General features: G+C 46.8%; 1 protein-coding gene across 2 annotated transcripts in view; it reads left to right on the top strand.

Moving 5' to 3' along the window:
• Positions 1-14,104, top strand: part of SLC30A10 (solute carrier family 30 member 10) — a 38,939-nt gene extending 24,835 nt beyond the window's left edge. For both annotated transcript variants that reach the window (XM_055144314.1, XM_055144313.1), the window contains exons 2-4: positions 409-486; positions 5,295-5,534; positions 8,437-14,104. In XM_055144314.1, the coding sequence (XP_055000289.1) occupies positions 409-486; positions 5,295-5,534; positions 8,437-8,924 (806 nt within the window). In that variant the 3' untranslated portion in view covers positions 8,925-14,104. The remainder of the gene's footprint in view (positions 1-408; positions 487-5,294; positions 5,535-8,436) is intronic.
• The last annotated feature ends 2,746 nt before the right edge of the window (positions 14,105-16,850 follow it).

Genomic DNA, 16,850 nt, shown 5'->3' with positions numbered 1-16,850 from the left:
GCACTCCACCCTCCCCTACCCCCACCCCGACGCTCATCCTGCGGTCTCCTGGTGTTAAGGTTTTGGGTTTTGGTGTGTGTGTGTGTGTGTGTGTGTGTGTGTGTGTGTGTGTGTGTGTGTGTGTATTCTTCCTTATCTCTCTTTTGGGTCATAACTTGAACTCTGAATGAAGTCTAAAACTGGGTCGTTAGCTTTATCTCAAGGCCAAAATGCATCATCCCTGGGGTGCTCTCTCTCTCTCTCTCTCTCTCTCTCTCTCTCTCTCTCTCTCTGGTGTGCGCGAGTGTATGTACTGTCAGAGAAGCAAGGGGGGTATTAATAAGAGAAGAACAGACTTTTTTTTGAGTCCTTTGGTTCTTTTTGTTTGTAGAACTCATACACAACACAAGGTTTCTTCTTTGAATGCAGGTGACTCCCTGAACACCCAGAGTGAGCCAGAAGAGACGTTGCAAAAGGAGAAAAAGTCGGATGCCCTGAATATCCGAGGTAGGAGGGATCTGAAGTTGGGGCGAAAAACCATGTCAAGGGCTGGTGCTGGGCTCTGCCACTGTGTTTACTTGTCAGGATTGTGTTGGAAAGGAAGGGCTGCAGGGCGCACTCTGACCCCGGGCTCTTGCTTCATCCCTGCATCGATTCGGAAGCACACATTCGTTGCTAATGATTGATCCTTGCCTCTGCTTCGGCCCCGTGCACGCTGCGTGCGCTTGTCCCGTGCACGCTGCGTGCGCTTGTCCCGGGCAGTGGCCACCGCTGCTTTTGCGCATGCGTGGAAATCACTAGCAGGTTCTCAGCACGACCTGCCGGAACAGAGCTTTGAGAAGTTGGGAAGAGAGTGGGTGGGCCAGATCCAGGTGGCTAAGCCACACTTCTGGATGTTTTTGCCTGGAACGTGCTCTCTGGTGGGGTTGGTGGTTCTTCCCTTCCACTTCCAGGCCCAAACTGGGGTTCTGGTGAGACATGTGGGGTGGAGGACGAGCTCACGAGCTCAGAGTCCTGTATAAGGGTGCAAAGGTGATCTGGGGAATCCCGTGAGCCCTCCTCTCCCTCCCCACGCATCAGGGGAACTCCAGCAGATCACCCCCAGGACTATCTCAGAGTTTTGATAGCTACTTGCAGCCCTTCCCCTTGATGGTTTGGGCTAAGCCTATAATGGGTCTGAGATAGAAAGAGAATGAATAACCCAGGAGAACGCCTCATGTCGGACAGCCTCGTGTCTGATCTACAAAGTGGTCCTTGAAATAGACCCACAGGCTAGAGCAGAAAAGAATGACAGCAGTTCTTACATGTTCAAAGTTTTCAGTGGATTCATTTGAGCGAGTTCAAACGCACTGGGAGGTTTCCTGAAGAGCTTGGCAACTCACTGTTTTTGTTGGAATGAGAGAACCAGTCATGAAAATAAGTATATTGTAGGTTTTCAAGGAATTCACTCTCATGGTCTTTTAGTGTTTCCAAGCACGCATTGCTAATTCGTATGATACAGAACTAAGGAGGGAATATATGGGGTAGAGAGAAATAAATAACAATCCAGAGTGCATTCAAGTAATTTTCTGTGGCCTTGTTTTGGGAGATGTAGCGTAAGGGAAGTTGTATGGTCTTGCTAATTTTATTGCAAAGCTCCTGGGTAGAATGTAGCATCACTTCATGGAATCTTGATAAAAATGGTAAAGAAAAAAATTAAATTTGGCATTAAAAATTAGCATTGCTGGACCTGGCAGGCCTCATGGGCCCCAAGCATAGACACATGTGATTCTGCTTCTGATGGAGAATTCCCCAGAGCACCAGGACGGCCCCCTCTCATCTCTGGATTGGGGCTGGGAGAACATGGCAGGATTTGATCTCCAGACATTAGCGAAATGAAGCTTTCAGCTTCTTGAAAATGGAAAAATAATTTGAGTCATAAATTAATTTAGCAGATTATTTTTAGCATTTAGCCAGTTAACTGGAATTGAATTATATTAGAGAAACTCATGATAACTCATGATAGATTTTGCTTTTTTCATGAAGTGTTTGTTTCAGTGTGTGGACACCGAGTACCTGCTTAACTGTGGCTTATGGGAAGTTTGAAATGTATTTTGTGTAAATGTTAGACACCAATTATGAGGTCTCGCAAAAGGAAACTCGAATTTTGGAACTTATAGGAGCAGAATGCTCCTATAAGGTTTTTTTTTTTTGTGGGGAGGTTGTTTTTGTTGTTTTTGGTTCACATTAAGAGATTCTGAGGGGTTACTTCTGGTCGCTCCTGGTGGGGCTTGGGGAACCGCATAGGATGCTGGGGATTACATCTAGGTTGGGAAGCAGTATTTACCCATTGTACTATGTATGGCTTTGGCCAGGATGCTATACATATGACAGAGACCTTAATTTTTCTCCAGCCTGACTGCCCATTACATTTCCCTCTCTCCTTAATGCTGTTTTATGATCTGGGATAAGTCACAAAGCTGCACTGTGCCTCAGTTTCCTTAATTGTCTAATGGAGAAGGTAGCCACCACAGGAAGTCCTTAAGATAACCAAAATGCCCATTGCATTCTTTTTTTTTTTTTTTTGCTTTTTGGGTCACAACCCAGCAATGCTCAGGGGTTACTCCTGGCTTTACACTCAGGAATTACTCCTGGCGGTGCTTGGGGGACCATATGGGATGCCGGGGATCGAACCCGGGTCGGCCGCGTGCAAGGCAAATGCCCTACCCACTGTGCTGTCGTTCCGGCCCCCCCATTGCATTCTTAAAAACAAAAACCCGGAATCTACATGTTAGCTAGGACATAGCTGTTAGTCTCAAAGCAGTGAAAATGAAGTTAAGAGTATTTACATAATATCCGGTCTTCATTTTTCTTTTTAAAAGTGAAGTGCCATTGGCTTAGGGGATTCTATAATGTTTCACGTATACATCATAGTACTTTGACATTTGATGAACTGCCTTTTTTGGGGGGGGTCACACTGACCATTCACAGGGGTTACTCCTGGCTCATTCACTCAGGAATAACTCCTGGCAGTGCTCCGGGGACCATATGGGATGCTGGGAATCGAACTCATGTCAGCCATGTGCAAGGCAAACACCCTACCCACTGTACTATCGCTCCAGTCCCACAATGAACTGCCTTTTGCTCCCCACCAAAATTGTGGTTCCCAACCATCCCCCTGTGATTGAACCCCCAAAGTGTGGTTCCTGATGTCCCCTCTGATCAAACCCCTGACTTGCTGGTGCCCACCATGTTACTCTCCTAATCAGAGCATTTGTCTTTATTTTCTCTCTGGGATGCTCAGACCCCCCATTACGTTTTCTTCGTGGCCTGAGACAGGAACTGTGTATAAAAAACGCTCTTTTTGAGCTGGGACTGGGGGCCAGAGATGGGGGCCCAGAACTAGAATAGGGACTACTGATTGCAGTTATTGAATCAGGGTTTTGTTGCCTTAAATAAACACTGCATCAGAAGGAGATACGCGTATTCTTTTTATTGCAGAACTTCTATTTTTGGGGGGTATGGGTGGCATGTGGTGATGACATTCAGTGGGGTACAAAATAGCATTTTTGGTGATGTACTCCAGAACACCCACATGTCTCTGAAAGGAAAAAGAAGTACAGAGAATACACAGAGACCAGTGGACCACTTCATGGCAGACAGGAGGGAATCGATCAGTGTCCCGGAGTATGATCGATCCCTCTGAGTGAGCCAGCGGGAGACAGGGAGACACAAACTGATCCCAGTCAGCACTGCTTGCTGGGTCGGTGCTTTGGGGTCACCTGCGTGCAGGCGAAGCACCTGGAGCTCTTGTTTAGATGCAGAATCAGGAGCTTCAGTAGAGCGGAGAGGGGTACCGGAGAGTCCCCATTTCCCCCACAAAGCCCCTGAGGTTGGTGGTCTGCAGACCCACCTTTAGTGGCTGAAGGATGGTATGGACTTGGTGAAAGGAATGATTTTTAATAAAATTCCTGCCAGCAGGACATTCACTGCATCCCCAGATTTCAGCCTCTGTCTCACTGCCAGGTCCACACTCAGCTTGGCTGTGGCGCATGTCCACTCTGGGCCCTTAGAGACAGTTCTCTCAGTGCAAGACATCCAAGGTTTGGTTTGGGGTGGGTTTGGGTTTTCTTGGCCACACCTGGTGGTGCTCAGGGCTTCCTCCTGGCTCTGAGTTCAGGGACCACTCCTGGTGGGACTCAGCCCATATGGGGTGCTGAGTTGGCTGCATCCAAGGCAAGCCCCCTACCTACTGTACCATCTCTGCAGCCCTGCAGGAGGAGTTTAATTTGATGGAACTTGTGGATTTTTTATGCAGTCCCAACCTTGAGAACTTCTTTTTTTTTTTTTTTTTTTGCTTTTTTTGGGTCACACCCGGCAATGCACAGGCTCAATTCCTGGCTCATGCACTCAGGAATTACTCCTGGCGGTGCTCAGGGGACCATATGGGATGCTGGGAATCGAACCCGGGTTGGCCACGTGCAAGGCAAACACCCTACCCACTGTGCTATTGCTCCAGCCCCCCTTGAGAACTTCTTAAATCAAATGCACTGTAGCTTGATTGGAGGTTACTTGAGAAGACACCTCGGGAGGGAAAATGGGTCCAGGAAAAGAAGACAACCAAAAGTGTTCCCCTTTCTTTTAGTGGGGGAATTTTGGAGTCACACCCAACAGTGCTCAGGGGATAATACTCTCTCCAAGCTCTGTGTTGGCTGCATCCAAGGCAAGCTCTGAGTTGGCTGCATCCAAGGCAAGCCCCCTACCTACTGTACCATCTCTGTACAGTGTGACGGCTGCAACACTCCCAGTGTTGCTCCGGGGGGTTCATATGTGGTGCTGGGTTGAACCAGCACCAACCATATGCCAGGCAATTGCCTTAACTCCTGTACCATCTTTCCAGCCCTAAGCTGGCTCTCATCAAAATGTTTCCAGCGGGGCTGGGGGTGTGGCTCAGTGGCAGGTGCTTATCCTATAGTATAAAGTTCCAGGTTTAGCACTCCTCTTCTTCCACACTGTCTGCAAAAATAAACAAACATCAAAAATAAGTCAGAGGGCCCATAGTACAGTGGGTCCAGTGCTTGGCTTGCACACAGCTGCCTCAGGTTTGATCCCTGGCATCCCAAAAGGTCTTTCTGGTCTGCCAGGAATAATTCCTGAGTGTGGAACCAGGAGTAATCCCTGGCTATGGTATCACTGGCTATGGCCCCCCAAACAAAAATGAAATCACTCATAGCACAGAGCTAGATGCACCCTCGGCTGGGTCATGGCGGTGCAGGTGCTGGCGGAGGGTCCTCGCTCTCAGGCACAGTGCTCAGTGATCTGCTTCCTTCTGGCAGGGGTGCTTCTGCACGTGATGGGGGATGCCCTGGGGTCAGTGGTAGTGGTGGTCACTGCTGTCATCTTCTACGTGCTGCCTCTGAAGAAAGAGGACCCGTGTAACTGGCAGTGCTACATCGACCCAAGCCTGACGATCGTCATGGTCATCATCATCTTGTCCTCAGCCTTCCCCCTCATCAAGGAGACGGCTGCAATCCTGCTGCAGATGGTCCCCAAAGGTGTCAACATGGAAGCACTGAGTAAGTTGGTTCCCCACCCAGTCTGTTGGGGCACCTGTCACCTTATCTTGTGGCCTGGGATGATGACCCTTAACTCCAGGAACCCAAGCTCCTCTGGGAGCAAATATTTTGGACTATTTTGTATGGGCCATGCTCTCATTCTTCGGTTGTTGCCCTTCATATCTATGTACATATGCCTATATATATATTGAGGGGTTCCCAAGTGGTGCTCAGGAGGTCCAGGGGCCCTGTGGGAAAGCACCTGGGGATGTTGGGGATGCAGGGCTGCCTGGAAGTGCATCCTTTAGTGCTTCCACTTGGTGATGCTCAGGGGGTCCTTGTCATGCTGGGAATTGAACTTGGGACAGATGACATGCATGCATCTGAGCTGCTATTTTTATTCAAGAAAGGCCACTGATGGGCCACACACCTGGTCTCGATTCCCCTTCCTCTGAAACTTTGCATCATCCACCTCCTGGTCTCTGCAGGTGACCTGCCTCCTCTGTCCTGTTTAGGATTCGCCTGGTTCCTACCCTCCTACATGAGCAAAATTACTTCTCTGCTCAGGTATAACAGAGGCGAGTCTCTCCCACCCAGAGTGATATACACCTGCAGATTGAGTTCTTTAGAGACCTTTAGCATTGCTAAATGCAGTGACCCAGATGCTGGTGAGCAGCTGAATGGGGTAACTTTATTCCCAGCATTTGTAAATGGAGATTACGGGGCTCTGGGTTTTCTTTTTGAGGGGCCACACCCTGCACATGGTGGTAGGGCTATGTGGTGCCACAGATGGAACTCAGGGCTTCACACCTGCATCTTGCATGTGGCAGACCTGGGTTGGATCTGGCACCACATATGGTCCCCTGAGCCCTACCAGGAGCAATCCACAGAGCACAGAACCAAGAATAGGCCCCAAGTGTGTTCCCCAACCCTGAAATTAAAAAATAATTAATGAGAAGTATAATAATAAAAACACATGTGGGTGAGGGTGGTGCCAGAGATTGGAGCTGGGGCCTTGTGTCTTTGAAGCATGAATTCCACCTCTGAGCAAAATCTTTTTTTTTTTTTTTGGCTTTTTGGGTCATACCCAGCGATGCTCAGGGGTTACTCCTGCCTTTGCACTCAGGAATTACTCCTGGCAGTGTTTGGGGGACCATATGGGATGCCGGGGATCGAACCTGGGTCGGCCACGTGCAAGGCAAATGCCCTACCCGCTGTGCTATGGCTCCGGCCCTGAGCGAAATCTTGAGGCCTCTAGCAATGCTTTCAAAGGTGCTTGATAACCTGTTAGGTATTGTTTCAGTGCTTTACCCATTGTTCAGGTTAGTTCTTCATTTAATCCTTAGCTACAACCCCATCATCATTCCCAAATTAAGATTAGGAAATCAGGCACCAGAGTTTAGGTAAATTGCTCAAGATCAGTGGAGGTAGTGAATGAATGACCTGGGATTCAAAGTCGAGCTGGCCTCTGGGTCTTTGCTCAAATCCCTTTTCAGTACTTTTTGCTAAACACACACACATTTAAAAAAGTTTGGCAAATACACAAAAGTCTAAGGTAAGAAAATAGAAATATCTCATAATTGCGCCACCATAATTTTGAGTGTGTGTGTGTGTGTGTGTGTGTGTGTGTGTGTGTGTGTGTGTGCTGATGCTATGGGGAGAAAAAGAGTGAGAAAAGGCAAAGGAAAGGGGAAAGAGTTCTATCGTGTAATACATATTAGCTGTTTGCTTAGTTTTTATCACTTGAAAATCACTTATGCATCTTTTCTCATCTCTGAAAATATTCAACTTGTGCATGGGTGGATTATATTATCATGGAACTATTTTTGTTTTTCCTTATTGGTACATACTATGCTGTTAAATCTTGTCCCACTAAGAAATTGGATATTTCCTTTAGGTTTAATGTCTAGAATTGAAATTGTTGGCAAAGATTTTTATTTGTTTGGTTAAAAATTTTTACTTTGAAGTTGATTTATAACATTATATAGGTTTTAGCATATGGCATTATAAATCAGTCTATTTATGTTCACGCATATGCATTATGTTTGCCACCCCAAGTCTAGTTTCCACCCTTCACCCAATTTTTGTCACCCTTAACCTATTTTGATTCATATTGCAAAATATCCTTTGCCCCCATTATTTTTGGTGGTGTCAGGGATTGAACCCAGATCTCATGCATGCAGAAATGAATCGCATAGACCTCTTATGTAATTCCACTTAGAAAAATGTATACTTAAAATGGGTGTGGCTTCCAGTGACAGTCCATTCCTGTGCCTTCCCTGTTCCCTGAACCACCATGGGCTTCTTGTTGGTACACATTTTCCAGAATTGCCATTTTATTCATTCATTCATTTAATTGGGGAGTTTGGGACCACACTAGCAGTGCTCAGAGCTTTCTCCTGGCTCTGGGCTCAGGGATCACTCCTGGCAGTGCTGGGGGACTCTGGGCACTACCAGGTATTAGAAGGGGGCCAGCTACGTGCAAGGCAAATCCTTTGCCCCTGTGCTATCTCTTCACAGCTCTCGAATCACAATTTTTGTTTCTTTTTTGGGTCACACCCGGTGATGCACAGGGGTCACTGCTGGCTCTGCACTCAGGAATTACCCCTGGTGGTGCTCAGGGGACCATACCGGATGCAGGGAATCAAACCGGGTTGGCCGCGTGCAAGGCAAACGCTCTACCCGCTGTGCTATCGCTCCAGTCCCTGGAATTACAATTTTTAATGGGCTGAGTGAGGACATCAGATAGGAGGAAGAAAGAAGGGAAAATTACTCAGAAAAATGAGTGTGTTTCTTCTGGTTACCTTAAATACGTAGAATCATTTTCATGAGAGGTGCAAAGGGCTGCCAACCTTTCCCTCTGTCCACCCCTGTTTTCGGTTTCCGTATCCGCACTTACCTTGACTGCTCTTCTCCATTCCAGCGAGCAAGCTCTTGACTGTGCCCGGAGTTAGCAGCATCCATGAAATGCACATCTGGGAACTGATCGGTGGCAAGATCATTGCTACTCTGCACATCAAGTACCACAAGGACAGGGGCTATCAGGACGCCAGTAAGAAAATTCGAGAAATCTTCCACCAGGCGGGAATCCACAATGTGACCATCCAGTTTGAACAGGTGGACGGGAAGGAGCCATCGGAACGGGACTCACAGGCCCTCTGCAGCTCGCCCTGCATCTCGGGGGCCTGCAGGAAGCATCTATGCTGTCCACCCAGGGCTCTGCCTCTGACCCATGTCAATGGCTGTGCCGAGCACAATGGCTGTCCCCGGCTGAGCCCCTACCCTGATGCTTGCCTTGGGAATCGAGAAGCCACGGAAGTGGCCATTGATGTGGATGGCGTGAGTGATGGTAAACAGGCAGTTACAAAAACTCAGGAGGACCAGAATTATGTCAACAGCACCTATTTCTAAACTGGGCCACGTAGGCAGACTGTATAGACAGGCCCTTTGCAAAGGGCTGCTGAGGTGCAAGCACCGACCCCAGCCACACTGTGCATGCTCTGTGTTCAGTGAGGGGCCGGCTGGGTGCGATGCAGAGCGGCCGTGGCAATCCTGATGTGAATAAGCCTCCCGCACCAGCCTGGCAGTTTCAAGCTGCTCTCCATCACTTTTGCTTGGAACGGTCGTCTTCCGAGTGTGCTAATCTCTTTATCAGGGACCCATGGCTGTGACCGCAGCGCTCACAGTAGTTATGTTTGAAACTGATTAAAACTGCTTAGTTGGCTGCCAGGTGAGGACGCTCACAGGCTGATGCACTGCAGCTGTTTCTTCAGAATCAGAAAGACAATTGCTCTTTCTCCCCCGGAATTCTGGAGGATCATCCATGAGGAACTTCAGGGAGCCCTGTCACCACAGAACTGTCATATTTGAGTTGTTTTGGAATAAATGTAAAAACGAATTATCTAAAGAGGTACAAACGGTTCGGAGAATGTCAGTGGAAGGAGATTTGAGTGTGGGGGAAGAGGGTAGGAAGAAAATGTTTTGGTGTTAACAATTTATTTGCTGAGGTGGAGAAAAAACGAGCATGCACTTCCAGATGTGGCCATAACAATGAGTTTTAGAGTGTTTAGACGTTTAAATATATGAAATGCATCTCCCTCCCACTTGAAAGTGAGGCTGTTTCTGCTCCCTTGCCCAGACCACACATACTCTGATATTGCCTGTAGGCACAGCTCATATGGGACTGTTCTCCTACATCGCTTCCTCCATTACGATTGTCCAAATTTCCTTTGAGTCTTTCTTTATGTGACCATGTGGATCTAAGGGGGATTTTACTAGGAAAAAAAATGAATATTCCTGGGGGAGAATAAGGTATTAGTTGAGTATTAATTCCTGCCAGCTCTTTCATTAGACATTTTGAAGTATTTATTATAGTTGCCAACTGGTCTGTTGATGGAGGAAGCTTTGTTCAAGTGAGGAATGAGAATGAGTTTAATTGCTCCCTTGAATGTCTTGGGGGCACTTTCTTCTTCTGTCTTTGACTCTCAATTATCATCAAGTTCAAATAAATTGATGTCTAATTTGAAGCCATCATCAATCTGTATGGGTATTGGAGAAGCATCGATGCATGAAATGAATTGATCAGGCAGCAGTCTGCCAATCCAAACGGTCCCAAATAGGGATGAAAATGGGCCCTAGAACTCACCCTAGAACTGGAATCTTCTTTGCTGGGTTGTAGAATTGACTGAAAAAAGTTCCTCTCTTCAATTCTGGGCACTGAGTGGGTCCATACACCATAATCAGAAGTGCTGGGTTAGTCATGGGAAAAAGCTCTCACCGTTTTTTTTTTTTTTTTTTTTTTGGGTCACACCTGGCGATGTACAGGAGTATTTCTTGTCTTTGCACTCAGGAATTACCCATGGCTGTGCTCAGGGGACCATATGGGATGCTGGGAATCAAACCTGGGTCGGACGCATGCAAGGCAAACGCCCTACCCACTGTGCTATTGCTCCAGCCCCTCTCACAGTTTTTTTTCTGCATGAGAAATGTGTCCATTTGAAATTCTATGGCTTCAATAAGTCACTGTGATTGGTAGGGCAGGAATTGTTTTGTGTGTGTTCAGGATTATCATCTGAATTTATATTGGCCATTATTTAGGCTAACAGAAAAATCCCTAAATAAATTTTTATTGCTGGGATGCTGGGATCTTGAGTTAGTTCTAGATACATCATAACCAAAAGGAGGTAAAATATAAGTCAACATTTTAATATCTGTTATTAGAAACCTAAAAGGGAACTCTCACAAAACAGAGGATTTCTCTATGAAGTGCACCAAATGGACTAAATCCCCATAAATGGGACCCATGAAGCCTTGAGCAGAGCCAAAGAGAGATTTGTTTCTCACTTTCAAACAGAAACGGCAAATTTGATTTTATATCATGCTGCTTTTATTGACGGCGAAAACAGCAATTTTACAGTTTTTGTGCAGTTGGCTAAAGGAATGCATGTTAGTTTACATCCGAATAATGCCTTTAATCTCCACAGTATTTTCCTGGAAAGGAAAGGGCGCTTAATTCCAATATAATTAAATCTAGCCTTGGAAAAGCATCTTCACAGGACCTTTTATGAACATAAAAAATTCTGAAGTAGAGTTCATAGGAAATCTTACCTTTCAAAGGCACTTATTCCGAGAGTTCTTAATAATGTCTCAACAGTGGATAAAGTGCAATACTTTTGCTTTAATTTGGGGCTGCTGTCCCTTCCGAAGCCTGAAGGAATGTGATTTCACTGCTGTCTACTCTCTTTTGTGGTGCACTTTGGGTCCCCCTTGAGGAAATAAGAGTTTCTCTTTTTGTTCTTTGAGTCATGACTCTGCTGGTATTTGGTGCTTGTGAGCTGTAGATTTAACTGTCATTCTTTTGTGATTTTGGGCACACACCTAGCTATATTCAGTGCCCACTCCTGGCTCTGTGCTCAGGGATTCGCTCTTGGTGGTGTTTAGGGGACATTATGGGGTGCCAGGGATCAAACCCAGCTCAGCTGCACGCAACTGACCATCTGTCCTCTATCTCTGGCCCCTGAACTGTTGACTTAAGCAGATCTTGGTCTCTGAGATTTAAAACATTCTGCCCCTTAATTCGGGTTCCTGTGTGCTTAGAACATTCCCGAGAATTTCCTCAACTTTTCCCCCTCAGTCTGGGGTTTCTTTGTCCATTTACATTTTTTATCAATAGTTTGTTTTATTAAGATAACAGTAACATATGCCTCCTCCTTTTTAGAAAGAACAGAAAATAACTGTTCAGAGTCGCAGGTTTCTCGTGTGTGTGGTGGACAGCTGTTGTGTGGACTAAGCTGGCCGCCATGGAGCAGCCACGTCCTCTGCCGTGTTCTGCAGCGCCACCTCCAGGGAGCACGAGGCGCCTGCTGTGGCCCAGCTTCCAACTCTGCTTTGGGAAAACAGAAATAGTGACTTTTTTCATGCTATACAGCCAGCAGCCTTCACAGTGAACAGGAAGACATGTATTGGTTGTCCTTCTATTTCTTTATCAACAAAACTGGCAGATACCATTTTATGGAGAATTTTTAAAACTCTCTATACATAGTTACTCATTATTATTTTGCTCTCAGCTGGCCAGATGCTGGTGTGGGCCATCCTATTTGAAATAATTTTTATTTTTGGCTTTTTGGGACACACCCAGTGATGCTCAGGAATTATTCCTGGTGGTGCTTGGGGGACCATAAGGGATGCCGGAAATTGAACCCGGGTTGGCCATTTACAAGGCAAATTCTGTACTGTCGCTCTGGTCCTTTGAAATAATTTCTCAAAAAATTCTCCATAAGTAGTTACTATTATTTTTTTTTTTGCTTTCAGCTGACCAGATGCTAGTGGGGGGGGCAGCCTGAACCACCAAAGTCCAAGAGAAATGGGTACTTTAAGAGGTAGATGGAATAAAAAAAGGCAAATGCTTTGTGAGCTAGTAGAAGTCTTTATTATGAATTTTCGAATCTTGAGATTGAATATTTCAAATGGGATTATTTTTTAGCTTTGGGGGTGCTCTTTTGTACCTTGCCCTGGTCTCTACCCACCAAATTCCATGGTTATCCCCACAAATAATACTAGAAATGTCCTCAGAGTTGTCCCCTAGGGGACCAGTTGCCCCAGTTCTGAATTGCTGGCTTCACCCAGGCCTGGCAGAGGAAGCTGAGATCTGCCCTTCCCAACACAATGATCCTTACAGTGGAATCGTCCAATCCCACAGAATTCAGCCCTAAATGTATTTAAGGGGTGAGATTGACTCTCTACAAATTGCAATGATCTCTACACTAGAAATGTGAATATTTATTCATTTTAATTTTAATTTTTGGGGGCCACACCCACTGGTGTTCAGGGCTTCCTTCTGGCTCTGTCATTCCTGGTAGTCGAGCCATTTGTGGTGCCAGGAACAAGCCAGGGTCAGCTGCATGCTAGGCAAGCACCTTAACCCCTGTACTATAACTCTGTTCCTCAAATTTAAACATTTAAAGCAAAATAGTTGGGGTGGGATGGTGGGAAGGTATTGTCCTTACAAATCTGATTCCCCTGATGGGTCATTCTGATAGTGAAGGAAATAAAGAAAAAAAACTAGCATTTTCTTTCACTGTTCTGGGATGAAGAATTCAATTCTTCAATTCACGAATACCCTTAGTATTATGAAGCCACTGTGGATACTGGATAATATGGTACCATGTAAGGTACGTCTCCTTTAGAACCTAAACTGATGGCTCTTGACCAGTAGCTCATCTTTTGTATTATGGGCAAATTCATTGTTAAAAAGTCCTTTTTTTTTAATGGCCAACTTACTCCTCAGTCAAATCACACTCATTTTTCTCAAGATGTCAAAATACATTTATTTCTCACTTTTAAGTGATCATGCATTTAAGTGCATCTTCATACTCTTGCAATGAAAGCCTGCCAAAAAAGAAAAAAGACCTGCATAGATGAGGGGACACATCAGCTGGTTAGGGTTTGAGTGGAGCTGGAGTAAGGGCCAGCAAGTGTCTGCCTGACCCTCAGCTATCCTTCACCAGGTCATCTGTCCCCCTGGTGCTTATCTGCATATTTGCATGACAACCCAGATTGATCGCCATGCTTGGGAATCAGAATGAATCAGAAGCCAGCTGCTTGTGCCCTCTGGTTACTTACCATTCATCACTGTCCCTGAAGGCCTTGTCCATGGATACGGGGGTCAGCTGAGGCTGGATGGGCTCCTCTCTCTGCAGGTGTTCCATTCCGGACTTTCCTGTTTATGTGACCCTTTCCTGGAATGTCGCTAGATGCGTCAGTGGTCTCCTTTTAGTCCCCAACCAGGCCCAAGACCCTGAACCAGCTCAGACTTCTCATGGACTTTCCCAGGAGAGGGACCTCTTTCCCGAGCTCTGAGGTTATGTTACAGTGTTGTGGAGTTTTGTTGCTTCAAGTCTTCCTTCTGTCCTCAATGGGCAGTTTTGTCAAAGTCTGATCATCATTCTGGGGGGTTGTTGAAATGCTAAGATGCTGCGTTGAAGGAATCCATTCCTAATTGCATGTGAGACCCCCGACCCTTCACAATGTATGCACTTGTGCACATATGTTTGAAATTGAAATTTGTTCAGTGGTCCTGTCAATAAAGTGTTTTTAAAACAAATGTGTATCTGAGATTATGTCTGTGGGAATCAAACAGATCATTCTTTTGTCTTTTGTTACATCCTCTTATCAGCTTATTAATCATTCCTTGGGTTGGTTTCCTTTCTCTTTTTTAAAAAAGCATTTAATGAGATGGTACAGTGGGGAAGGCACTTGCCTTGGATGTGGTAACCTGGTTTCAATTCCCAGCATCCCATCTGGTGCTCAGGGATCAGTCCTGGTAAAGCTCAGAGGATCATATGAGGTGGTGGGGATCGAACCTGGATCAGCAGCATGCAAGGCAAGGGCCCTATCTACTGTACTATTGCTCTGGTCCTCAGTAAATACTTCTTAAGTAAATGAGTAAATGTGTAGTTGAGTGAAGAGATGTAGCTTTTGGTGTTACCACTTCTGGCTTTGGGTACATTATTAGACTGCATTGAGCTTCAGTTCCTCATGTAGAAAGGAACTGACTTGAAAGTCTGAGTTACCTGTCACGTGGGATGTTGGTAGCTGATAATAGGCTGGCAAGAGTGGCCGGAAGTATTCACTGGCTTTTCTGCTCAGCCTGCTATCCATACTCTTCCCATCCTTCTGCCTGTTTCTAGCTCTGCAGCTTCCTTTTGTCACTTAAACACCATTTAATCACAAATCATGAATCACGAAATCCCATTGATTGTCGATTTCTCGAGCCGGCTCAGTAACCTCTCCATTTGTCCTATCCCTGAGATTTTGGAAGCCTCTCTCCACTGTCCTTCCCAACAATGACGCATTGGAGGCTCTTTCAGGGTCTGGGGAATGAGATCCAGCTTGTTACTGGCTTTAGCATATGAATACACCATGGGAAGCTTTCAAGGTTGTCCCATGTGGGCAGGAAACTCCAGTGGCTTGCTAGTTTCTTCCAGAGGGAGAAGTAGGTTATAAGATATCTTCTGGGAGCTTGCTTTTAAGTCTCTGGATGTTGGCCGTTGATGGGATTACACACACCTGGGTTCCTCTGCCGGTACCTTCATGCGTAAGGCTTGTCCAAACGTGTGGAGAGGGGCCTTGAGCATGGCTGTGGCTAGGTTCTGGTGGTCTTCGGCCACCGGGAGCTCTGCTCAGGGCGGGGAGGGAAGCTGGAACCCATCCCCTCCGAGGGGCCCCAGGGAAGACAGCCAGGCGTATGGGCAAGAGACTCTCTGCATTACTCTTCTGGGAGCTTGCTTTTACGTCTCTGGATGTTGGCCGTTGATGGGATTACACACACCTGGGTTCCTCTGACGGTACCATTTAATACTAAAAAAAAAAAAAAGTACCAAATATCAGTATAAGAATAAACACAGTGAAAGCAGAGTCCAGAAGATTTGGTGCTTGAACTCAGCCTGTGGAGTGGACAACAGGGGCAGTGGGCTCAGGAGGGCCTGGGCCTCAGTCCTCAGGTATATGTGGAGGAGGGAGGTGTGGTGGGGAAGGAGCAGAATATTGTGGGGGAGCAATATTACCCCCGCATCTTCCTCCATCCCATGCTCCGCTGTGTCTCCCCCAGCACGTGTGGGTGGCAGCTCATGGTGTGGGAACTCAAGCTCTGACATGTTCTCAGAAGCCCGTGGACTCCCCAAATACACTGGGTACGCATCAGTTCTTTTTTCACTCCTTTAAGATTTGGCGGCCAGACCCGGAGGTGCTCAGGGCTTGCTCCTAGTCCTTCACTCTGGGATCACTGTTGGCAGGGCTCAGGAGACCCTTTCTGTGATGGATGTGGACCCTGAAATGCTGTGGGGAGAGTGTCATGCTGATAGGCCTGTGGATGGTATCAACCCTGCCCCTGTGAGCTGCATCACCCCAGGAGAGACCTTGTCAGTGTGCTAAAAACAGTCTTTGGCAGCTGCCAAGAATAAATAAATAAATTAACTAATTAATTAAAAATAGGGAATCTGCCCTGAGAGAGGGTTGTGAGAAGCCCATCCAGGACCTGAGGGGGTGCTGAGCATAGGGCCTGGCCCAGGAAATGCTGTGGATGCTAAAACTCTAAAATGCCCACAATTCGCAGAGAGATTCCAGCTGCCTGTACTCCATTTTAACCCTCTGCTAGAGGGTTAAAATGTAGAAATAACCAAGTGTAGACTAGTGGGGTCTCTTTTGGGTGGAAGATGGGGTGAGGGTGAGGGGACAGAGAGAAGAAGTCAATAGACACGGAGCACGAGGTCTGCATGCTGGAGGGCCAGGTTCAGTCCCCAGCACTGTACAGGCCCCCTTCCCTCCACTCCCCTGCCACCCCAGCTTGGCCAGGAGCAACCCCTAACACAGAGCCAGGGGGTAAAAGCTGCTGGTAGTTTCTGTTGGGTCTCTCTGTGTGTAAACACAAAAAAAAGGGGGCACAGGGCAGCGGCGCTCTATCTCTCCTGCCACCTGTGTTCAGTAGTCTCAAGCCACTTCCCCCACCCCAGGGAGGTTGATGGCAATGAGGAGGTGAAGGACGGAATGAGGGCCAGGCTGGTTGGTCTCAGTTGCAGTTTATTCCATTCCCACCTCCATTCTCCTCTGATTCTCCTCCTGCTTCTCCCTCCCACATTCTACTTCATTCTCCTTCTCGCTCTGGATCTGGATCTGGCCCTCCCCAGGCCACTCTTACCGCCTAGTTAAATCCCCCAGCATGAGGGGTTGGGGCTTACACATAGGCATGGTCACAATCAATAGGGGTAAAGTTCTTTCCCTCAGGGGATGTTGCTTCTAGGACAGATTCTCTTTCAGCAGGACGACCCACCCAAGAGCAGA

Source organism: Sorex araneus, chromosome 7 (assembly GCF_027595985.1).
Source record: "Sorex araneus isolate mSorAra2 chromosome 7, mSorAra2.pri, whole genome shotgun sequence".
Taxonomy (NCBI): domain Eukaryota; kingdom Metazoa; phylum Chordata; class Mammalia; order Eulipotyphla; family Soricidae; genus Sorex; species Sorex araneus.
This window is presented reverse-complemented; position numbering and strand designations above follow the sequence as displayed.